Source organism: Tauraco erythrolophus, chromosome Z (assembly GCF_009769465.1).
Source record: "Tauraco erythrolophus isolate bTauEry1 chromosome Z, bTauEry1.pri, whole genome shotgun sequence".
In the NCBI taxonomy this organism is placed as follows: domain Eukaryota; kingdom Metazoa; phylum Chordata; class Aves; order Musophagiformes; family Musophagidae; genus Tauraco; species Tauraco erythrolophus.
In genome coordinates this window covers 37,684,684-37,711,024 of record NC_141496.1, presented here as the reverse complement: position 1 = coordinate 37,711,024, position 26,341 = coordinate 37,684,684, and the positions used below count along the sequence as shown (strand labels likewise).

Genomic DNA, 26,341 nt, shown 5'->3' with positions numbered 1-26,341 from the left:
CCTTATTTCCAGCAGGAGAATCTTTTGAAATTTTCCCATTTTTGTTCACTACAGACAGCTGAATTAAGTCCCTTGAGATACACAGATGTGGTTTAACTTAGTTATAACATCTTGTCATCTAGTGGCGACAAAGTCCAGCTTATGCCGCTGTGAGCCTCTACTTTAATATTTGTTGCAAATGCTTGTATGCTCCCATTTACAAGCTATTTTGTTATCACCATTGTTTTATGGAAGCAAATCCCCATGAAAGAGAAGAAAAAAAGAAAAAAAAAGGATACAACAAACCATCTGAAGCAATCCAAGTGTAATGCCTGTGGTAACCCAGGTCTGATATTAGTTACTCCACTAAAGACTCCGGTACTGCATTTTTTATTATTTTTTTCAATGAGTTACTTAACTGACCTTTTTTGAATCAAACTGAGGTACGGATCAGTCTGAGGTATGAGCAGGGAAGGTAGAAATGCAACACCTGATTATGAAAATAATCAAAGAGATACTTTTGATGCAGAAAGTCTGTGGCTCAAAGCTTGGATTGCTCCACATCTTTGGTTAAAATATATTAACAAAAGCCTTTTATTACATCTACAGTCTGAAGCATTCTAACAGACACCAATGTTCCATCAGTCCTTCAAGAGACCTGTAGTGGCAGGAAATTAATGCCATATAACTGACGACATCACAGCAGATGGCACAAACAGGAACAGATGAAGTATGCCATGTTTAGGCAACAGCCTTTATTGAGGTTTCAAGTGGCTTTTAAAAAATTACAAAGCATTTACCTTCAAGGCGAAGGAAGAAGGAAAACAAAACAGCTCTGTTAGGACTATAGATAAAAGAGGGTATATAGGATAACACATACAATACAAAAGGGTTGACATCCTTGAAAACAGTCTATGAGTTCTTTTATTCTTACGCTAGCTTTACCTGAAAAAGATCTGAGGACAACAGATATTTTTATATTATTCATTAAAAACTGCTAAATTCCTCTTCTGGGAAAAATATAAGCCATTTTGTTATAAAACACAACTTTTGAAAAACACTGAAATGACAAAAGCTTTACTGCAAATGGCTCAATGCATACAATATACAGGTTGTGCAGGTAGGGTATATCATATAATTGTCACCAGCAATTAAACACTAACTGACAACACCTTTTAATAGAGGTTAGCTTAGCTATAACAATACTTGCAGATGTCTAGAATGCCACTTCAGGTGTTTGAACTTACAATTAAGAATGTTGCCTAAAACATTATATAGCATGGGTTAAGGTAAAGTAAATGTTAATACTCTTTCAGGGCTCTGCCCCAAACTCCTTAAATACAAAGGAATCACACAATAAACCCAAATTAGCTTTGCAAATACAATAAATGGTAAGGTACAGATAAAGGAACAAGAAAGGTAGACAGTTATAGTTTACAGAAAGTGACTTCACAATCAAAGTTGTGCTTCTTATAATTAGATCAGTTTGCAAATATGCATTATCCCCCACAATTTTGCCAGTATAAGTTAGTTGCCCTCTGCAGCAGGAACAGGAGGGACGACTGGCATTTATTTTTCACGTGATTCTGTTCTACTTGTGTTTATACAAAAAAATCACTGTCAGAGTTAATATAAATTGCCCAGGCAATACTTTTCACGCTACTTTCTGCTTAGTTACTTGCAGTAATATATTACACTGCATCTTCGTTAAATACGGTATCTTCCATTTTTCATGCGTTGCTGAGGCAAATCGCAAGGTAAACTATTAATATGGCTATTCTTCATATATCAATAGACCAAATCCCCTTCCCCACTGACAAGTTTCTACTACAATACTGATAAAGTTGTATTTTTTTCTTGAAATGACAAGGTACATTTGTGATATATTTGCATATTTTTGACACACCGAAGTTTAAAATTCTCAAAGAGAATTGAGTATAGGTTCATCTGAAGGTGAAGAAAGTGGTTTCAAAAACAGTTTTTTTGTGTTTTAAAATTAATTAGGGGCCCCATTTTACCTTTTTTTTTTGTTGTTTTGTTTTTTGTGTTTTTTTTGTTCATTTTTTGTAATTTTTTTTAAACATGCGTATCTTTCTCTTTACCCTGCAGATCGCTACACAAGATAAGATGGATGCGTCAGTAGCACAGTATTCTGCTTTAAAGAGTGTCCAGATTATGCACTAGCACCCGCACGGCTGAGAGTGCCTGTAAGGCAGGCTTCTATAAAGTCATGATAAGTGAAAAGCGTATTTCCTGACGCACGCTGTAGTCTGTTCATCATTCTCTACTACAGAGAGGTACACTCTGTCATTGAGCAGTGCACAGTAACTGCATGTATAGGTGGGAAATGAGAGTGTGGATTTCCCTTAACGAAATAGTCTGTGTTGATATCTAGCTGTCGCAGCTGTAGCCTTCATCATAGTGTCAGTGTAGGTAGGTGAGAGTTGGGAGGAGTCTTGGAAAAGGAGAAACACATTTTTACTATGGCACTAACATTTTTCTTAAACACTTTTTCCCTTCAACAGAAAGGTTAAACTGAAACATCTGAATATATCATTTTCTTCTTACAAACAAGAGTGACGAAGAGGGACTTAAAGAAATGAGACCTTCCCCCTGGTCAACCTATTTTAGTCAAAGGAACGATATGAGGCAGGAGAAAATGTGGATGCCATATGCTGAAGCAAACCTTGCAAGGGTGCAAACACACAGGGAGCGTTGCTCAACAACGTGCCTGCTGCGAGACGACGTGACCGCAGAGGTCCGTGAGAACCAGGGACCCGATGGCCAATACTGGCTGTGTAAGATCAATCGACTTTCGAACGGTCCTTTAACTGATGATCTCTCTAAGGGTTTTAAATCTGTGAGAGAGGGGAGTAACCTTTAGACTAGGCATGTTGGTGCCGATCCCTCCCTTTAACTCTCCCTACTGCTTCTGCAAATATTCACCCGCGCTCGAGTAGCCGACAGCTGTTAGAGCTGTACATCCAATTCTGACAGGCAGAATACCAGCTTCATTAATGAGAAAGGGCCGAGTTATGCCACTTTGTCATTTAACCCATGGAAAACTACAAGATACGCAGGACATTAAGTAATAGAAGGGCCCTTAACTTGTTACAATGCACAAAACAGCATGAAAGAACTAATCAGTATATACAATGGATCGCAGTTCACCCAACTGATTGTAAAATGCTGTATTAAAATGATTTAAGTTGTTACACCATGGGTAAATTCTAACTTTTTACAGATCAGTCTTTCAACAGCTGACTTTGATCTGTAAAATGTATACCCAGTAAAAGAAAACCAAAAGAAAATATTTAAATGTGCAACTGCACAAATATAATTCCCCACTATTAAGATAACAAAAACTTTTGCTATTACCATAATTATTATATATATTAGAAAGCTATACACAAGCATGTTAATTTCACAGATTTTTTTAAAAGATTCTTAATATTTTATATAATTAGAAATACACATTTCAAAAACAAAACTTCTGCAAAGAGAAAACAGTTATCTTGGTTAGCAAAGCATGGAGTTCTTCATGGCTTAGGGTAGTGCTTTCTATACAAAAAGTCCTTTCTGTTTGTTTCTTCAGGACTGTTTAAAAGATCAGCGAAGCTATCAAGGGAAAAAGAACACATTTTGGCTTAAGGAAACTACAAAAGCCACAAACGCTTTGCAAACTCTGTCTTACTTTTTAATATGAAAATAAGCAAAATGTAATGTACATATTTTTATAATTTTTTTTATTTAATAAGTGATACAGACCCAGAGTTTTTAAAATTAAATATGTTAGCCCTCGAACTCAACATTTTTACAAGTATGGTCCTCTTTAAATGTTTTGATCCTTTTTAACTGAGCGCCATACTCGAACGATATGTCTGCATGTTTGTAAGCATTTTCAGTATGTTAGGTGACCCAGACTCTTTCCAGCATCAATTCATGGCCACCCAACCGCTGGGTCTGTCAAAACATCTGTACATTTTCTATATGTTGCATAACAGCTGCTTTCTCTCTCAGTAAAGATATGCCATTTCTGGCAAATGTTTTCCTTTCGTCTATTTACATGTAAATAACGTTGAACCTGCAACATGACACTATCTATTGTAACATACATTTTGCAAGGGAGCACAACAGTGAAAAGAAGTTAGCCTTAAAATCTATTTTGTACAAGTGTTCTGTTGTACAACTCAAGTGCTAAGCTTATCTCAGCATTTCTGTTTATCCTTATCCTGTATCACTGAGGCAATTTAAAAGTACTTTTACAAAACAGAGTACCTGACTTTTTTTTTTTTTTTTCCACACACGGCACATATAATGCATATCGACCCCCCTCCCCCATTAAGGTATAGCACACACACACTGCAAGAAAAAAAAAAAACAACCTAATAGGTAATAATGTTATCATGTCGCCCATCCTTCAGACAGCCGCATGCGCTTGACAGAGGGGCTTTCCCTTTCGTCCGGCGAAGGTCTGGTGAGTCCAATGGGGGAGTGGAATTCGTTCCGGTGATCTTCTCGGTCGCTTCCATCGTAGGAACTGCTACAGCTGCTCAAACTGTCAACTGGAGATCTCCCCGCCTCATGGCGCGTGTGCTGTGGGTATCTCGAAGGTGTGGTGGTACGGTCTCTAGGAGGAGAAACAGGTTCTGACTTGATGTTGAGGCTTTGAGTAGAAGGCAGGGAGAGATTTGTACTCTGAGATAAATGAGTGCTAGTGCAAGCTCTGTAGGAGGAAAGGAAACCCAGTTACAGACGGAGGAGGCATGGAGCCCCCAGATATGCACAAACACTCGCACAAAACACCAGTGTAAAGGCTCGCGCAGGACCAGCGCACGCAGAGAGCGCCGGGACTCTTTTTCTGGGCAGAATTCACAAATTTGGAGAGATGAAAGCATCACAACAGTGGTTGGCTTGAGCGGGACGTGCCCTTGGTTTGAAAAGGAGGTCTCGCTTTCAATCTCTCTCTCTCTCTCTCCCCTTGTTTTTTGACTCAAGTGTCACAACAAATTTTGGAAGGCGAGCCTTTGCACTGTTGGAACCACCTGCAGGTTTCTTTATAACTAATGCTTGTGTGTGTGTGTATGCACTGGCTGAGACAGGGGAGGCACGGACTTTCTAACTAATCCAATTAGTTGGAATGCACACAACTATTTTTATCGCTGTTCATTTTCACATGTGACTTCAAACGCAAAACAGAGACCGAAATTTGGGCCAGGTATATTTTATACCTTTCAAAATAGAATTGAAATTACTGGTCCTAGGATTGACATTCATAAAATACCACAGGCAGGCAAGGATTTAGATAGGACTTTACGGTTTAAATCTATGAATTCATAACTCAATCTAGAATGTTTTTGAATAAACTACCCAAGAGAAGCTGAAGAGCAGTGGCAGGTGTCAGGGGATTGTATTGGTGGCCTGTAGGAGAGCCCAGCTCAGAGGACGCTTCGGACATCAAGAGAAACTGCTACGCTAAAACTTTTCAAAGGCAAGCTATTTAACTGTTCTCAATTCATTTTCTTTCTGTGCATTTTTGTGGGCAGGTACTGGCAGAGGGAAGCTGAAACAGGCAGGGAGGAGAGTGAACACTGAGTGCGCTTTATCTCTATGGGAGAAATGAGATCACTTGCATCTGCAGGATGTTTTGTACAAAAGCACCACCTCCTGGTAAAACCTGACTTTTCCCTTCGTCATTAAAATAGAGTTCTCGACATGCGGTTCTCATTATGTTCCACTTCAGGGACCCTTTGCTAGGCTGAGTTAACGCCTAACCCCAGAGACACAGTTTCAACGTTTCTAGTAGTGAGTATTTGTATGTGGGGAGATGGAAGGCAGCAGGGGCAGCAGGCCACTTGGCCTCCAAAAATTTTAAACCCAAAGGGATGTGCAGGCATTTTTACTGCCGTCAGAAGAAATATTGGGGTTTGAAAGCAACTTTCAAATGTGTAGAAGAAACAACTAAGTTTAGATGTGGTCTTTTAATTTGTTGAAATATTCCGCTTTTCTGATATTAACAGGCACTTGAGCTTTACTTAAGCAATGTTTACTATTACTTTGATGAAAGGTAAAATGTTTTCTTTTATTCTGATAGATTTAAAAAGGAACTATGTAGCTTCAATATTGAATGATATCAGCTGCTTTTATCAGGAATTATCATACTAATGGATGGATCTTGTTAGAAAACAGAGAAAATAGGATGTTCTACCTCCAAATGCTTTTATCTACCCTTCATTGCTATGCAGCTGAGAGTATCAACATTTGCAGCGATCCCTTTCATAAGTCACAGAGTTAGTAATAGCCCCCACAGTAGCAAACGTAGGCATTTCTTCTGGCAAAGAGGACATTTTCCTTGCTTTTGTAACTATTACATTAATGCACACAAGAAACTGTAAATATCAGACTTCGTCATTACGATTTAGTGAAATATTCCACTCTTTTCCCGAAAACTCGTTAAAAAGAATCCAATAAGAATTAACAATACATTTCTGTTTTTGTTTTTGTTTTTGTTTTTGTTTTTGTTTTTTCCTGCTTTTCATTTCCAGTGACTTTATTTTTCAATTGCTTAGGAGAGGTTAGGACTTCACCTGGGAAAAGAGGCTGCCAGTTTAACATGTATGATAAGATTACATATGATTTTAGATGACAAGCTTATAGCTAAACTTGAAAGTCCTGTAATACAGGATGGTGGAGCCTGGGGATTTAATTTAGAAGTGTTTGATATGAGCAGATGACATGTCACTTTGCAAAGCTGGGGACAGCTGAAAAACCATGCTATTTAAAATCAACCATATTCAGTCAAATTTGTTCACATGGAACATACTTGCCTTCTATTGTGTGACAGCCCCCAAAGGAACAAATCTAGAGGGGTAAGCTGCATTTAGTAAGAAATAGACCTAGTATTGCTACCCTAAAATTTTGCTTTTTTAAACAGTGTTTTGGAAGTGAGTATTAGAATGCATCTCTACAGACTCTTTAGATTCTTTGTGATTCATCAGTAGGGTTATGTAAAAACCCGGCATATAGTGGCAGTTTTAAAAACACTACAGGCTGATCTGTATTTTGAACATTTTTTTTGTAAATTGAGAAAAAGGTTAAGAAGTCATTTTGACAGATCGGGACTAAATTTGTGATGTTTAAACAATATAAATAAATTATTTTGTGTCATCATTCAGTTTTTTTTTCTTTTAAAATATAGTCTTTTTCTGTTAAAGCTATTTCTGAATTTTAATTCCCATTTTTTTGTTACTAGAATTTACATTATTTCATTAAAGTTTTCTGAAACATTTTTATGAGAATCTCAGGTAAGTTAAAATGGTAAATTACAAGGGAAACCTGTTACATATAGATGTGAATGGTGAAATAGTACATACTTAGGTGCAGTCTTCAGACTCACATTCTAAACAGAGGATTGACCTTTATTTAGAATAGAAGCTGTATTATAAAAAATGAGAGTTCTGTCTGCTACAAAATTATTTTACACTGTTGCTCCCTATAATTACATAATTTTGTTTCAGGCATGCCCTACTTTCATCATTTGAAACCTACACTAAGTTCACTGAACACCAAACAAGTTTTGAATATGGAAAATCCACAGAGAAAATAAAGCAGATGACTTCAAAGAATTGTGTATAATTATAAGCACTGAATAAGTTCCACAAGGTCCACTCATGTTGACATAATCACCTTTTTCTGTATATTGTATGAAAACATCTCATTTTATGGGGACAATGAAGAAAATTAATGTTTTGATTTTACGCAGCAGTTCCTATTGAGATCAATGTAGTGAAAATGTGATGTTTATTTAGAATATAACAGCCACATGGGAGAAATGCTGGTTCTTATCTGGGTTGTTCAGTGTGGGATGCAAGTCAGGATGCAACAAGCTTCCAAGTGGGTTTAGACCTTGTTGTTGCCAGTGAGATCAGTTCTGTGCATGTCTCCATCTATCCAAATCTCCAACTGGTACGGAAGCTCAGCACGCACAGATAGAGGTGCAGGTCTGAGCAGGCCATGAGTGAGGACATGAACATATAGCAGATAGGTTTTTACAGAAGGAGAAAGTGCTCTAGAAGAAAGAGCCTCACATACCTTTTCTTTTATAACCATACTTGCTTCTCTAAATTAGCTTATTTCCTCACTTCATATAATTTTTCCCCATAAATATACATAAGAAACCATTGAAGATTCACTGCAAAATTTACATAGCTTTAGTTATGTGCTAGTCTGTAAATAGGAGAATAGAGGACTTGCTAGCTATGCAATCGTCCTCCTTCCCCTGTTTTTCTTTCAGGTAAAGCAAAGTTGTGTTTTCATATTTTTGATCAATGTAAAAGCAGAATCAGAATTTCTGCATCAAGATATTTTGATTAGCTCTCACACGTTAAGGTCTACACTTTAGAAAGAAATTTCTAAACAAAGAATAATATGAAACTGAATCACTGGAACATCCTACTTATAATGGTGGTATAAGAAAAAAGGCTCAATCCTAACTATATAAGGCTTTTATTCAAAACAAGGAAGCTGGCAGAACTGATAAAAAGCCACAAAACATGATGTCACTGCATCTGAATTTTTCTGTAAAATGTTTCAATGGAGAATATTTGCCCATATCTAGCTATGGCTATTACCTACTCAAAATTAATTGTTGCTGAGTAATAAGCTTGCTATGTAAGAGTCACAGGCCCAGCCAGTAGAGCGCGTGGATTTGGACAAGTTTTTGTTCAAGTGGGTAGAAGTCTGGAGAGCCTTCTTTTAACCTAAGCAATTATCTATATTAAAGATTCTTCAGATGAAATACTGTGAGTGCATTTCTCTGTTTGCACTTATATTTTAGGAAAGCCCGAATTTCACCTACGGATGATACTTAAGGAAGAAAAGATTCTCTTTTGGACTGGAAAATATAGACGAAAGAGAACATTTTCCATATCATGGGTTTGAGTCTAAAAAAGTTTAGATCATTTATTTCAAAGTTTGGAATGGACTTGCCTTCTGATTAGCACCAACTAAATTCTAGTAGACTCTTTTGTCCATCTTAAATAAGCAGTAACCGTCTTTGTAAGAGACATTGCAGTAACATTCAGACAAAATCCCAAAGTTTTGGGAGGGATTGATTGTCAATACAATTTGTGTGTATTTTTTCCAGATGTAGACCTAGTTAAAAGACTGTGAAAGTACTATTTTGCTTTTTAACCTAAAATGTTGAAAAGTCTGACTTGTTTTAATGTCCCAGTCACATGAAAACAGACTCTGCATTGTTATCCTATTCACCAGGCTCAGCAAAAGGCCAAAAGCTGCTCAGACATGGGAAGCAAACTGCTCCCACCCACATCCTGGTCCTCAGGTATTTGTCCTCAAGCCCACTGGCACTGGTATCGTTGCTAATTACAGAGTCAACGTGGAGAGTTAGAGTCAGGTTGAAGAGATCTCCAATTATCTTAAAGATGGCTCTGACAATGCTACTGAAATTGTTGGGTACTTATCTAGAGCAAGTGAATACATCTAACCATATCCTATTCTATTAGTAAGCAAATTATTCTGCCATGCATTGAGGGAGCAGAGCTAGTTTTCACCTTTACGCTTCAGTGAAATACAAAAACTGCTGGAGAACTAGGACATCTCTTCCAGTAACTCTGTTTTCTCATAGGTCTTTACAGCCTACTGTTATCAACAAACGTCTCTCAGTTGCCATATCTTTCCAGTATATGACCTCACTTAGTATAGGGATTCAGGTTGTCAAACCCTTTCTAGATGTATTTTCTCAAATGCCTGGGGATGACTATAGTTCTGTGTGATTGTTTCAATCTTCCTGAAAATTCTAGCTCAGGCTGACATGGACTGAATGTGTTTTGTATAATCTCAAGCTTTTCAAATGATCCAAAAGTTAGCACAGGTGCTTTTGCATACAGAACTCAGTGACTAAAATAAAATAAAGAAATGCTTATGATTTTCTGCACAGATAGAAGACTTCTCCAGAACTGTCAGTGAAGCAGCTTTCATAGCTGAATTAATTTACAAATCACTGGAAGAATAATAATAAAGGTAGCAACTCAATATATTCCACCAGCCACAGCCATTACACTTCGACATTCTGTGATATGAATTAGAAACAGGTGACAATGTGTGACATATCTGAAAAGGCATGTAGTTAGTTTAGGATTTAATTTAGAGTTTTTTTGGTTAACCAAATAGACCTATTACATTCTTTAGTACACCATTGAAAACAATCAGCCTATTGTAAGGTTATACATTGATATCTAACATGTGAATTTTCAATTTATTTGAGACTTTATGTCTTTAGTTGTACAGTTAGTCTGAATGTTGCCCCAGAAACAGTGTAAACTCAAAAAAAAATAGAAGAAGAGCAAGGTATTAAGACTATTTTCTCTAGCACAGTTGTATGTTTTTATGTAGTTAGTATCTATATACACTTATTTTTAAAGAAGTGAGGTTCAAAAAAATGATGTTTCCTCTGAAACACTTGTATAGCTATCCTTTAAAAACCCAAACCCTCTGTACATGGTAAAGAAATTACATTAAGTTACAAAACGCCATCAGTTAAATTAGAAGGAGAATTTTGAAGGTCAATCCACATTTATAATATTTAATAATTTCACATTATGGCAAGCACCTTACAAAAAAAAAATTACTGTGTATGTGCAACACCTCTCTCGGAAAAAAACCCCCTCTTTTCAAATGCATGTGAATTAAATTTCTCCTCGTAAATACCCTCCAGTTTCTCTCAGTTTCTATTTTTATAATGAAGACTTTCAAAAATCAATCACGTCTAGCCATACCTGAGGCTCGATGTGGTGTGCCGGTGAATGCCTACGGTCTTACTCAATAGAAACTGCGGATACCAAGACTTTTGAAAATCATATTCTTGAAGTTCACTTCAATAAGCCAATAGGTTTCTTTTAAGAGAGTGCATTAGGTGACTTCGCTGTGTGAATTTTCACACTTTTAAAAATCCTGAACTGATTTAGCAGTGTGCTTCACCAACCTTGAACAAATCTCTTGAAATCAGCCACTAGAGGGCATGAAAACCTATCCTCCTCAACACAGGCAAATCGCGGCGAGTTTTGTGGGAACGGTTCTTAGGCCTAATTATGTTATTTGCTTGTAGAAAACATTTCCAAAGAAATGAAACTTGAATGTCAGAGCTGAGCAGAAGGGAGTATGTGATTATTATATCAGGTTAAGGCTTAATCTCAAGTCCAATCATTATGACACTCTTACTTGATTAAAAATATTTAGAAAATTTTCAAGTTTACTGTAAATGTTTGTGCTATAGTAACTGGAAATAAAAAGCATAAATGGGAAAATACAGCAACAGTACCACGTAAGTGTTTAGTTTTGTCTTTAGTCGGGAAATAAAATGTTATTCAAAGAAATAAAGAATAAAACATGGACAGTAGCCTTTACTACACTACTGAGAAAATGCCATGGACACAGAATATTTCATTTTAGCTACCTAGCAAACTTTTAATGAAATATGTAGTTCCAGTTTTGGGAAATGGATGTAGTAAATATGTGCTGATATGTTATCTTGATATATTTGAGATTTGGGGAGACTGAAGTCAATGTAGAACAATAAAATAAGGAAAGCACTGCTTACCCCAATTGACTGAGGGCAGATGGTGGCATGTTATGTAGGTGTTGCTGTTGCCAGCCAGTCACAGAACCAAGATGGAGAGCACTGGCTGTATTAAATCCAGAGAGAGATGATATATCTGCACTACTCAGAGAATATTCTAGATTTGAAAACAGAAAAGACAATAATTAAAAGCAAATTAAGAAGGAAGCAATTAAACAATAAGTAGCATCATAATTTTCACATGTCACTTTATAAGCCTTTTAATTTTAATTACACCAATCACATTAAGTTGCAGCAGAAAAAGTAGACCTTCCTCTTCCCTCAACTCCTTACCTTGGGAGAAAATAACGCACTAATAACTACTCTGTAATTTAGCAGGGCTTTTCTGGGTCTGGAAGATCCAAAGCATTCTTAGCCTGTATATCCACCATAACCACAGATGCACTCGCACAAAGACTTGAAAAACGTTAAGAATATTTCTGTTACAGTCTTTCTTACAGAACTCAGCAGGCAGTCTGTGTCTGAACAACACATGCCTTCTCCAAGAGCATTGCATCTGTACACCGGCGTGCTCTGTACAGCAGCAATGTGCAATGGGAACCAGAAAGAACCTCTTGAGACTTCATTTCTAGTCTTTCCCAGGTAACTAGGTGATAGCCCACAAAGTCAGCGAGCTCTGTTTTGAAGCCAGTGAAACTGCTTGCTCCCACTATCCTTACGACTAGGGAGGTGCACTCAAATACCTGAAATTACCTATATTAAGAGGATTAAGAAGTGTTTTTAAATTGCATTTTTTTATTAAAGCCAGTGAAAGAAAGCTATCAAAGTAGTTTTTCCATTCAAACAAAATAGCTAACTTTTACATAGATATGCCTTGAGTTACTGACAGATACAGAATAAGTAAACACAGTGCAAAAGCATATCAACTATGAATTTTTCAGTGTCTTCGAAAGAGCATTAGCTAATTCATCAGTACTGAGATAGACATTTGTCAGCATCTTGCTCCCTCCCCCACCCTTTACATCTTGCACTGATACTTACCAGTACCATATGTTGTTGAGATGGCTGATGGGTATCCTCCCATCCCTTGCCCTGGTAGAGTAGGAGTTGCTACGGAAACCACTGGAGTAGCCAATGACTGAGCAGACTGGGAGTTATTTATCCTCTGATTCTTTTAAAGTAAGTAAAATAAACATATTATTGACTAGTTTTAAGTCAGTTGAGTGCATTTGCTTTCTGGGTATGTTTTGTGCGTGAGAAACACAGGCTGATACAAATTTCTAGAAATTAATCATTTAACATGTGGCTTTTATGAACTCTGCCAACCCTATCATTTACAAGCCTTCTAGAGACCAGTTGTCACCATAGTAACCCATTACATCAGTATCTCCTAGGTAACTGAACTAGTAACAAGTAAGATTGCTTTTATTGTGGGTAGAAGAACAGACCGTGTGAAAAACTAATGAAATATGTAAACTCTATTCCCATTGTTTTCCTTTTCACTTAAATGGGAAAAAAAAAAGGCGGGGGAAAAAAAAAAAAAAAAAGAAAGAAAAAACCCCAAACCCAGTCCTGCTGGATTTTGTGCTTTGGAAGTGAGGGGCACCCCAAGCTTGCTGAACACTGAACTCTTACCAGCAGATGGGGCTCTGACTACTTCATTTTTGTGCAATAAAACAAACTTCAGGAGTGTTAGGTAGCACAAGCAGTTACATGCTTTATCTTTAACTCCGGAGCACTAGATGTTGCTCTGTAAAATTTGCACTAGACAACTCAAACCCTGTGAGTGGCAGGATAAAATGACCAGAAAGCCACAAAAAAATCATCGTGAGGCTGCACCATCTTCAACAGCACAAGTTTACATGCTTTCAAAACACCACCACCAAGAAAGCTTTATTCTAGCATGCATAATTTGAATATGTGCAACAACTGAATCTGGCCCTCCATATTGCTAAATTTCAAAAATTATGATGATCTTTTTATTCACAAAATAGTTATGGTAAAGTTTACCATTTCATTTCAACCAATACTTCACTTACACAAATGTCAATCATATAAAAGATATTATTTGCTGTTCCTCGTTATTTAGACGAACATCACTACCACTTACCAGAAGCAGATCGACATCCTCAGACTGAGTGCATAGGAAAGGAGCATTAAAAAATAGTGAATATAAATATTTACCAGGACGCAGCTTTCTAGCATAGGGAATAGGTTCATTTGATAGGGGCAGCAAATGAAACGCTTTCTGAGCATGGTTTGGAAAAATAACACTTCACAGATCTCCTGTTTGTCCTTCTAATGTGGTGTTCTGTCTCAACTGCGAGGACAATCTATCCAGTTTTCAGAACCAGACTTTCTCTAAGAATTCATTATTTCTTCCACAGTCCCAGTGGCTGCAGACTGTGTTGCTATACCTAGTTTCAGGAGACCTGACCATTCACAGAATCCCTTGGAAAGTATCAGTTTTAAGGACCTTGGAATAAATCATTTGATGCAGACAGCTTGTCACTGCCTTGGTCGACTTTGAGCATTGCCTTGTAGGAGACTATTTGTTACTTAGCCTCTCAGAAGGCAGCATCACACTTGTGGGGGGTTTTAGTTTGATGTTTAAAGTTAATTTATTATGCATCAAGCTAAAGTAGCCAACTTGCAAGTTGTTTTAATAGTGTCTGTCACATAATGGAAAAATGCGTTTATAGCGTCACTTAAATTTAGTGTTAAGATCCTTTTAAAATTAAGCTCACTATTTATGTTAAGTCACTCATGAAAGATTTACTTACAACCACTAACTGACTTTCAGAAGGGAACTACAAGATACGCACATGACATCTCCACGAGTCAACCTTCTAGCACGATAGCCTGCCTGAATTTCATTGATCTTGGCAGGAGATACAGCAGTTTCATGCTCCTTTTTTTCCTGCTTGATCTGTTTACTACCTCTTATCATCATAAAATTTGGCCTTTGGAGCTCAGAGTGATAAAGTTCAAATTAATTTGTTTGTAGTTAATCTGGCATCTGCTGAGAGTCTGTGTGGCTAAATATTTAAGAAAAACACAGTAGGTTAGGAATACTTAGGGTTAAATTCAACCTTTATAACAAACCCAGGAAAGGCTCTTCCAGCTACTAGGAAAGAGAGTGCAGAAGTTTAGACTGTGCAGGACACAGTTCCTATTTTGCCACTTAATAGAAAAAAGGGAGGAAGTAAATATGACTTCATAAAAGCAATCAGACAGGCTCTGCCTACATCCTCAGCTCAATGTCAAGCCTTAATGTTAGACAGAAAGACCAAACAAGCAAGAATGTGGACTGTTATTCTGCTGATTTTAGTTGCTTGAGCAGGCCTTGAAATTTTCAAGTATCTCTTAGCTGAAGGAGACCAAAGAAGCTTTGAAAATGCATTACCACTGATGGCATTGTATTCTTGCTGCCAGGTGGAATAAGCACACGGAGATCTGGTTTGCGGTTGTTCATTCCCAAATTCATTGGAGGCGGAGATTTTGCTTGCATATTCTTGTTCAAGTTGCCAGGTGAGACCAGCAGACCTGGTGAGTTGCGGGGGTTGCCATATCCATTTCCTATTTAGGTAAAAAAAAAAAAGAGAGAGAGAGAATGACTATAAGGTATTTCTTAAGACTGAAAATTAACAATGTCAAATACAAAAATTCAAGGTAAATACCTGTGCCATGTAATGTATTTTTATAGGAAAACACAACACATGCCATATTTGGAACAACTGGTCTTAAAATGCTTTCTCTGTGTTGTGATGTGCTGAAATTAACTTGATTATACGACTCTGTTTACAGCACTATGGTATATAGCACAACATATTGCGCACTCAAAGCAGTCAAGATCCAACGTTTGCCTTACAAGAGAATCAGGAAAGTCAGACAATCTTACGGCTTAAAAAAATGTTAAGGCTATGCTGTGTTTTCTTGACAACTACAGAGGATCCTGCCTTGCCTGACTCAGCCCTTTCCAGGTCGTGATTTTGTTTTGTTTTTAAACAAAGGATGAGTATAGCAAGGCTATAATTTCCAGAAAAGGCAGGAGGAGGACTAGGAAGATTCTTAAATGTTTTTGGCTCTCTTTCACTACACTTTTTGGACCTGATTCTGTCAACACCAAAGTGAATGGGAGCAAGAGCATAACCTTATTTGGAAAATACCACCATATCTTTCATCTTCATCTCTCTGCTGCTTTCTGCAGGCCCCAGGAACAATTCTGACAAGCAAATGCTTCATTTGCCTTTTTCAGAAAAGGGTTTCCTTCTCTCACTATGCAGCAACGACAACTGTATATCTGTAAGGTTACTGCCCTACCATTCCACTCAAAATGAGACCTTCCTATCTCATCCACCTCATTTCACCTCAGCCACACAAAGTCTGGGGAAGGAAATGACTTTTTACTGTCGCCTTGAAATTCTGTCTGCACAGGCTCAAGAGAGATACAGCAAATACCTAATCATAGAGCGGGAATAGTATGAAAACTAGTATAAAAAGAGAAAACTTTCACGGATAAATACCAAGAAAACAAATGCTAGGGCAGACTTTCCTTTCTGTGCTCATCTTTTGTACGTGGCTTGCAAGCTGTGAAACACAACCTAGAAATCGTGTGGGAAGAAGAGCTAGGGAGTGTGGCAGAGTCCTGGACCCTCACATTTCCTTTGTAGTCCCAAAGTCAGTAAAGAACTCAGTATCTCACTTATTTCCACATGTGAAATGGGGTTTGCAGCCCTAAAGGACATAAATGGATTATGGAACTGAATTTGATAAAATCTATGAGGTGGGCGTAAAAATGACAGTACATGGGAATGAATCTGTCTCTTAGTTAGGAAAATGAAGTGTGTCCTAGCATGACTAATGTTATATCATGTTTTTAATCCACAAGCACATCAGCTAATTGTATTTATCAGATCAGTAAAGCCACGGAAAAAAAAAATCTGTCAAAGGCTATTAAATACAAAAACACCACTTCAAGCTCTGGAAGAGTCTGAACTGTGAGCACTAGGCTTGGGACACAGGAAAAACTATCACAAAGTGCTTGACCTCCTTATTCGTGAGGTAGCTTTAGTCATAAGTCTGGCGTGGCTTGTTTATTCTCATGCTTTTTACTATAATGATCTTCCAAGCCTTTGGAAAAGGAACTGAGATGGAAACTTAGAAGCACTCAGATCACTTCAGAGACTTCGTATTAAAATATTTATCATAGTTAATCTTGTTGTTTATTTCTTTAATAACATCTTACAGTTAGTGAGATAAAACGAGTTAATGAACAAAAGTGTATTTTACACATATCAAGCAAAAATAGCAGAACACTCAGGAATTTTCCATTTTGTGTCAGTCGGCTTTTTTTTTAAACAAACGATTGCTCTCAAGATGGATTTGCTACATATTGTGCTCTCATTAATGCTATGTGTTACTAGGAGCAGAGAAATTAGAAGGGGCATTTTGAATATACAACAATATTTTCTTCTATAAACCGCAGTGCCTTTTAAAAGTTGATCTTTGGCAAACTGAGCACTGAAAAGGAGTAATGATGTGGAGAAGTGATCAACAGAAGAAACTGAAGCAAAAGTAGAGTTTCTCTGTGGCTGGTTTCACACAGGAGATATTTTACCCATAGAAAGTAAAACTGCCTTGTGAAATCTGTTGTAGGACAAGAATTTGTCCAGAGAGAGAAAATGAAGCTGTTTGAAGAGCCAGTGTATTTTTTTTTCCGAATTCTACAACATAAACCCTAAGACACTTAACAAAACAGCATGCACTGTAATCGATATGTTTGCTTCTATGGTTGTGATTTTCAGAGACCAGAAACCCTTACAAGAAAGAACTCCCATTTCCTACAGAAGATTTACTAAATACAATTTTCTATTAAAAATTAAGAGAAAGGTTGCACCCGTATCAAACTTGACTCTTCAGAAACTTTCGTCTGACCTTTATATTATTTACCTACTAATGTAAAATATTTTGAACAGTGATAACATTTCTTACATTTATATTTTTAGAACATCAAATTATTTTTAAGAACTCCTGCAATCTTCTCTTTACCAGTAGATTCCTGCTGTTCACGGCATATTATGCCAGCTAGAATTTTGGAGCCATATAATAACCATTCCTCTTTCCAGCCACCAAATTGTTATTCTTTTGGTATAATGCGGATTCAGGAATGTAAGGCTGCGGACCTTAAACCAATGATACAGAAACCCGTCATTTGAAAATCAATGATGAATGCATGCATGTGGTTTACAGTTAAGAAGAGTCTGCTTTTAAACCAGCTCTTTAAACCATATCCTCTTTACTCAGAAAGCTGTGGCCTGCTCTGAGGCAGCTGTCCCACCTTCAGATAAATCCACCGAAGAGAATGGCCTCATTTACATTCAGGGGCAAAAAAATGTATAAGACTTCTAATATACAAATTAAACTTTCCTTCATCCTGTACTTTAAAATTACACTCTGCCTGGACAATTATCAATTCAGATGTGACTGTATGCAGGACATCGCATTCCACTATCCACTTCAAAGTGCAAAAATTATATGTCATGTATGAATGGATTTCCTGATTATAGATTATAAGAAAATGAAAAACAGATGGATTTTAGAGCAAGTTGGCTTTACATTTTATTTGGTTAAAAGCCATATTTTGCTGGAATAGAATATTTCTAAACATTACAGATATAACTTGTAATGTATGATGAAAATAAAAACACTAGATGCACAAGTTTTAAAGGGCGTATGTCAGAATTTGTAAATTTACAGCATTTTCAATTCAAGAAGTTTTCAGAGAAAATAATTTTTCCTCGTGTTGTTTGTTATACTGATTTGAAAGAGCAAAAATATTTTACACAGAAAAGATCTTGTTTCTAGACAGAACTAGTGGAGCAGCACGTGTCATGAAATGCAGTTGCCAGACTTTGTATTTGGACTAATGGCAGAATATAAAGACAAATGCTTTCTAAGCATAGAATGCTCTTCTTGGGCATGTTCCCACGTTCTGCAGTTAGGCACAAGTGCCATTGACTTTAGAAGGAATTCTGTCCAAGCACAGACTGCATGACTAATTTCTGTAATATCAGAAATTTTTTAAAAGCATCCAGAAAAGTTATTTTTGTGCACCAGTAGTTAGCCAGTTTGGAGGAATTAGTAAAAAAAAAAAAAAAAATTCATTTACTCATGGAAAACTACAATTTGAACTACTTTACAAATTCATGTACTACTATCTTAAATGATTATTTCCATGTTTTAAGAATTTAAGGGTATGAGTAGTGCACAAGTTTATTCAGGACCGGACAGAGAGTAAAGTTTACTTCTCTCCTTTCATCCCCCATTAGTAACACCTGTACCTTACATGTAGCTTTGGTCATTGGTCTTACAGAGGTTGTGAAGTGGCTGCAGTTCTTGATATTCTCAGAGTTAGGGTGATAATTCTGTACTGAGCATTTAAGCCAGGAAATTTTCCACATGTTAAGGTAACACAAATAATAATAAGGAAAGAATAATTTATTTTCATATCTCTCAACATTCTTGAACAGCATTGACATGAATCAAAGTCTTAAAGTTCTTGAAAAACTGGGAAATTTTCGTGTTTTTTGAATTTCTTTAAGTTTTGAACCTGTCATGTCGCTACTTGTTTCTTTTTATTTTGTGATACAAAAATATACTAAATGAAAAACCTCTATGGTAGTCCCAGAAGAACGAAGAACAAGACACACAATTTATATATCCTTTCTTTGAATTCTCTTTTATTTAATGTTTTTCACTGACCATGTGGGTTGAGAATTTACAAAATTTTTAGGAACCTGAGAGGCCTACTTCACGTTAATTTTAATAGGAAAAGAGTTTTCAAATTCTCAAAGGAGTTTTGATAGATATTAATGGTCATTTCAAGTTTCCAACAAGTGTATCCTCTTACTTGTGGAAATTATCATAATTCTTCCAAGAAGAATATGTGTGTTTGATTTCATGGAGGATTCCTGTTTCTTACTGAGTTACATTTAATGCATGCCCCATATACATGACCACCAAGTCTCTCAAAAAGAATGTTAAATTTAGAATGAATCTATATAAACATGAGAGCCAACTATGCTACAGTTTACCTCCACTTCAAAATATATCTACATATAGATAATCAATGCACTAATAGACATTCAACCCCAGTTTCGCACTCTTCACTCAGTTCATTTTCCCACTTTCTGGAGGAATGGTAATTGTTCCTAATAGTAATTAAAAGGCAATTAAAAGGTTCTTTTTCTCTCTTACAGCTTAAGTGCAATTTTTTTTTTTTTTTACACTATTGGAACCGGCTATGGTTTACCACCCAAACAAAAGAGATACCAACAATAAAGCACTAATGCCAGGAAGGCATACTGGTGTTCACCTGAACATAATTTTTAAAAGAGAGAATTGAAGGTTCTTACTCACATGTTGTATGTTAGTCATTTCACAGTACATGACCTCTGCTAAATGTAAGTGGCAGAAGAAAACTAATTTGCAGACATGCTCACCCAGAAGAAAGAAAATCTTTATGTTAGTAGTTCCCTATTCCCACAACACTACTCTAATGGCCTTTACTGAATCACTGGGAGCCGTCTCAGACAAATGTGGTATATAAAATCTACTGGCATTGTGTGAAAGAATTATCAAGCATCTTGTGAAATACCAGCTCCTCTTTGGACTGAAATTGGATGAAAGTACTGTGGACATTTGAAAGAATGGGAAGAGAATGAGGAGAAAACTTTCTCAACAACTCTCTGCTATAGTTTTAGAAACCAACCATTCAAAAATAATGTAAATAAAAAGGTAGAGATTTCTACAACATTATAAGACTAAGCTGATACCCTGGTCTCTCCCTAACTCACTCATTCTTGCCATGCAGGTTGTATAACTGCTAATGCGAAATTCTCGTTCTTTGAGCCTAAAGCTATGTAAAGGGCTGTAATGGCACTACAGTTGTCCTGTGCTGGGAAAAAAAGGCAGTATTTGGGAATCACTAAAATACTGCTAATACTGTAGGCAATTTAGGTGTACCTGAGGGCCACCTGCACTAGGACTGTGCAAAGCTAAATGTTACACTGGGCATCCCATTTCACAAATCTGGATGTTAGTGAGATCTCATTTTGGAAACCAGGAAAATCTCCACTACTTCCATTGCAGTGGAAGTAAATGTTCTCATCAAATTTCTTAAGGAAAACTGTGTGCATGATCTGCTTGTATTTGTGGTACATTATGAAGAAAGTGCCTTCTCTGTTCTGTGGCTCACATTTTTCAGTTTTGCCATGTCCCTGAGCTGGTTCAAGTACTTAGGCTCAGATCCTACATACTGAGACAGTACGCATCTTATTGTTAAATCTCACGGATAGTGTCATTAATAGTCCCCTAAACAGTCCTCTGGTTGCCCTTGCTGGGCCTGATCCAGACCCCTCATCCATGGGCCAACATCCTGGCCCATCTCCATCCCCATGGAGAGGCCTGAGGGTCTTCCCCTGGCTGCCCCCTCGCCTGCCCTGCTCCCTGGCTGGGGCAGTGGGATGAGTCCTGGCTGAGAAGTCCTGCCCTGGTACCCCCAGGAAGCCCGTGCTGTTCCTGGCCCCCAGCTGCCTCCAGCCCCCAGGGTGTCCTGGCTGTATGTTCCTCATCATGAAAGAATTAAAACCAAACTCTTCCTGTACAAATCTTGAAGTTGAGTACTGTCAGCTACCTTAATGAACTGTTTACATGGATGAAGTAGTCGAAATTATTTCTAACCCTTGGGCTAGTGCCATATAAAATTTGGAACATCCTTACAACCTACTCTATGTGGAGTATTTGCAGGTGCACACAACTACTGCTGAAAAAGGGCACATGCATCCCTCACGGCAGCAACTGGGCTCAGATTTCCTTCAAGACATAGAGGATGCTTCTCAGGAAGAAGCTGAAAGTAAAGAAGTGGCTCTTTGGCCACTTGACAATGCGGAACACATTGCAAAACATGTTTCTGGAAATTTAAGGACACGCCATAAATCTAAGAGGCTAGAAATCTGAGATGCTTTTTCAGCCGAATGGAGAAATAGATGAGTTTATTTAGATGTAGAATGAAAGACCATGAGAACAGAAACCTGACCTGTGTACCACAGACCATTACACTTCATGCAAATACTTTACTGCTGAGTCAAGTGCATAACTAAGTACATGGCGAACTAACCTGATCACCCACACTGTGGTTATGTTTTGCTGCTATAATAAGATCCGTATTTAAATGTTTCTAAAGTAGTTCTTGCACTAAGTATTCTCCCACTTTAGTCTAGGATTTCACACCTTAAGAAAATAAATGTAAACGTGGCACCTGACTGTCTACAGAATTAGCTTGCAGCTAACCATATAAGGGACTGTGAGCAACCCTTCAAAACATTTCTTACTGCAATTAGGTTTCCTAAGCTTCAGGCAGATACTTCAGCATATCTCTGGGCTCCCTCCTTGAAACTTTTGGAATAGGGGTACATCACATAGGCAGTGAGAGTCTGTTACAACTTACACACTGAGAGAAGGGGGAGTGCTCTTTCATCTTCAAGGATGATCACCCTTACTCTTCCCTTTTTTTGCTCAGCAAAGAAAGAGAGCAATAGATGATCCAATTCTGAGTGCTGTTTGTGTTTTTCTAATTTTGCAGTATAGTTATTATTGTTGGTACGCTTATATTCTTACACTGTCTGATCATAGCATTTTACTATTTGTTTTCACAATTCTTTAATGGCACTTCATTTCAGGAATCTCAACACATATAGCTTTAATGCAGAAACACTATCTTTCCTATACTTCTGATTGTACTGATTAATTTATTTCGACTTCCACAACACTATCTTGTTCTAACATGGTTATTTATCCATTGCTATGCTCATCTCAGAACCCTTATATTTCAAGTTATCTTGTTTGGCTTGAAGATTCACCTAAACAGCAGAGTAACTACATTGTAATTATTGAGAAAAATCACTTAAGTTTACACAGTGGTATTTGGTTTTATGCTTTATAAATATTACACATGTGTATTTCAAACACATAGGCACTGCGCAATGAGCATCAGAACTATATTCCTGTTTTTAAGGTCCAAACACAACCTCAGGGATCAGAGTGTCATTTAAAAGTGTCTTGCCATGGCAAAACAGCTACCCTGCCCTGCCACTGGCACTGTAGTTGCTGCCATGAGGAGCAGGCACAGTGCAGTGTCCCCGACCTGGTGTAGTGCTCCCTCCTCACCCAATGTTCATGTTTGCAAAGGTTAGTCCTCGCTTTGCACTAGGAAGGCAGTGATCTTCCACGCTAAGGTTTAGTCTATTAGGAGAGGTCAACACCAAAAATCGAGGATGGTTTTCAGTGGTGCTCATCTGAAACTTAGCTTGCACAGCACTTTTTCCAAAAAACTTCGCAGTAACTGGCTCAGGCATGACTTCTTAACACGTGCAGAATGCACAAATCACATCTGGACCTCACCTGTCGGAGACAACCCCTTCTCCAAAATACATTTTCAGGGCTTAGCTGGCCTCTTATGATGACAAGTTAATTCTTATTCTAGTAAAGCAATTAAATAATGCATATTAGATGCATGTATCTTCCTTCATCCTGTACGCTAGATGAAAAGATGCTCTGTTCTAATCCTGTTTATGCAAAAAGCAAACAGTATTTTTTCTTTTTTATATTAGCTGTTCTAGAGTCAGAAGAACAGAAAAAAACCCTGTCTCATGTCAGAGAGAAAACTATATTACTGAAAAATACAATCTTTTCTGAAGAAACATAGCAGAAAGATACAAGCCTGGGAAGAGTAGAGACCTTATCTCTCCTTCTGACTGCCTGAGTAAGAGCCTTTGACAAATAATTTGCTCTTAAAATTTACTTGCTGATGACAAATTATTTCCTTTTTTGGGTGTTTGAAATCAATTATCAATGCTTTATTAATGAGAAATATTTCAAGACAAGAAGTCATTTCAATTATAAAATGAACACATTATTTGAAAATGTACTTTCTTGCTTCCCTAAAGAAATTTTAGGAACAAAAACATTGTTAATGTTGTTGTTTTTATTTAATAAACATGTAGCTAAAATTAAATTGTTGATTTTTGTTAAATGCACAATTATTGAAAATTGAAGAATGCATAATTTAAAAATCAATATCAGAAAAGTTTCACGACTACATACACTAAAGACAAATGATATACACTTATCTTTTTAACTTACCAGTGTTATTAGAACAGATATGCACAAAAAAGGAAAGTGTTTTGCAAATAGATAATATTACTTAGATTGGTTTTGAAACTTAGGCAGATGCAAAGAAAATATCAGTAACTAACCCATCCCTGTCTCCTCTGGCTTTTATTTCTGGGACTGTTCCACCTGTTACCAAAGGAAAAATCAGGTTGCAAAACAGGTTTGGAAAACAAAGGGAGTTTATGGATTGAGTATCTTAATTGGGGAATCATATTAAAAGTTAAAGGACAGGGGTCACATTAACTCAATATTACCAGGAGCTCCCACGTGTGGCTGCAGTCCCAGTTTCAAGAGGTTAAAAGCATTTCTTGCTCTCTTTCTCTGAGCAAAGTCATTGCTGCATTCCAGATCCAGGAGGCATCAACTGTCTCTTTCAGGACTCAGGACAGGCATGAAATCCAGATGTTTGCTAATTTGCAATGCCTTCTTATATTTTCTGAATTTCAACAAGAATATGCATCGCAGAGTGCGACAGAAGACAGTGTGGTGTCTTAATGACCAAGAATGTACAGAAAAAAACAGTGAAATCCCTGTCTCACTGAAGTTAAAGCAGACTTCACTAGGAGAAGGATTTTATCTAAAGAATTCTAATTATTCTTGAGGAACAGTTGAAACTGCTTGTCATAAAGTAAAAGAAGTCAATCACGCCTGCCTTTAAAACCCCACTTACAAAGAACCACAGTTTGCATGACTCACTTAATTGTTCATTACATGTGAACTTAGGGCTTTCTCCCTTTCAATCCTTTCAAGCTGTCTTTTTATAAATACAAATATTGAGACACTCTTGATTAGAGAGATGATGAGACAGAGAATAACTAAATAAATTACTAAGTCAACACTTACACAACTGATGGAAACCTAACAGAGGCCAAATTTTCACAGATTTTCATTGAAGTCTACTCAGGATGAACTTATGTAGATCTCTTCATTGGTAAGAGGTCACATGAGTCAACCGAAAATACACACATCCAGCTTTGCAGATGACACCCATTGCAAGATTTTTTTTTAATTTTTACATGGACAGCAGCATCTATCCTTTCAAACTTATTCTCAAAGAAAGCTTGGAAAAAGAACACTTAATGGCATAATATGAGTGGAAAAAGAGAAAAGAAAAGGAGAGTTGTTATGTTTTTCATTTCTTATCCGCCTCCATAGTTTTAAGCCAATCTGTCAATTTATGAATTCTTATTGTTTGGATTTGGCACTATTGCACCATAAACTCTGTTATGAATGACTGCATGTTCTTTTTTTTGGACCGTAAACTTCCTTGGTCTGGAACTATTGTTTACTATACTTTTGTACCGTATCTTGCCCAATCTTTGGATCAGAGGTCTGTGGGTGACTGCACTCATTGAGTAATAAAGGAAGGGCAACTACTTATCATGCTTTCCCTGGCAAACCCAGTCCTAACAGGTTGTCCATAAACTGTGGTCTGGGAATCGTTGTAGTAAGCTCACTTGTTTATTTAACATATTTCACACTTGTAGCCTAAGAATTATCTTCTCTTGACTATGCCAACATGATTTCAGGACACACTGGAGAATATTTATGTAACCTTTCAATTTCTAAACTTTTTTATTTTTAGTATTAGTTTGCTTATCTGTATTTATAGTTTCAAAAGACACTAATGCGAGAAGCTCTCTTTGAAATCCTTGCTTATTTTTGGTAATTCTTGTAGGCTTATTTGGGCAGATTACTTCTTTTTAGTAAATCACTCTTTTTTGAGAAGATACAATCCAGATTGCCTCTACTCTGAGGGCTTATAACTTAAAAACCTCCTACCATTACATATACTCCCATGTGTCTTGAAATACTAGTAGAATATATAATACGTTCACCCACAGTCAGTACATGACTGAGAAAAGAAAAAGTAGCAGGAAAGCACTAGCGAATTATTACATCGGCTGGCAGATCCAGGACCTCAGCCCTCAGAAGATGAGAAGACAACTGTTAGCTAGCAGTTAATTCCCAGAAGGAGATGACTGGGTGCCGATTTATAGGTAAATACAGGATTCAGTTATTAAAAAAACATAGGATGAATTTTCCAAAATGCACTACTGATCTTTTCAGTTTCTAATGAGTTTAAGGAACAGGTTTAAAGGTAGTTTAAGGATGCTTGATTTAACGAGTACAAGCACTTAGTCTCTCTGACAGTATTTGTTGAGTCCCAACAACTTTTGAATAACTTTTGCCTTTGGCTTAACATTAATCTCAAGATAGAGGCAGTACAGAAATCAAATAGTGAAACAAACAAATTACAGAAAGTGAATAAACAGTTAAAGCAAGTCTATTTTTTTTTTATACCCATCCTGGATTTAAAACTTGAGATTGAATTTTTCCTTTGATTTTATTATTTAGTGGTTTAAAATGTAAAGAAATTCTGTTGACTTAGATGGCTTATTCCATTCAAAAGAAAACTTAATTATAAAATAGAAAATTTCATAATCTGAAAATCATACAAAAATGAAAAATACAACCCTAAAAATATAACTCAGTTTGAAGATCAAAAGTTTAAAGTATAGTGCAAAGAAA

At 37.0% G+C, this 26,341-nt stretch overlaps 1 protein-coding gene across 2 annotated transcripts in view; it reads right to left on the bottom strand.

The window, feature by feature from the left end:
* Window positions 1-3,758: 3,758 nt before the first annotated feature.
* MEF2C (myocyte enhancer factor 2C) overlaps window positions 3,759-26,341 on the bottom strand; it is a 123,547-nt gene continuing 100,964 nt past the window's right edge. Inside the window, exons 8-12 of one of the 2 annotated variants that reach the window (XM_086629812.1) lie at window positions 14,982-15,154; window positions 13,686-13,709; window positions 12,617-12,746; window positions 11,597-11,732; window positions 3,759-4,693 (exon numbers count right to left, since the gene is read on the bottom strand). In XM_086629812.1, coding sequence (XP_086485938.1) covers window positions 4,384-4,693; window positions 11,597-11,732; window positions 12,617-12,746; window positions 13,686-13,709; window positions 14,982-15,154 — 773 coding nt within the window. In that variant the 3' untranslated portion in view covers window positions 3,759-4,383. The remainder of the gene's footprint in view (window positions 4,694-11,596; window positions 11,733-12,616; window positions 12,747-13,685; window positions 13,710-14,981; window positions 15,155-26,341) is intronic. The other variant, XM_086629813.1, reaches the window with a different exon arrangement.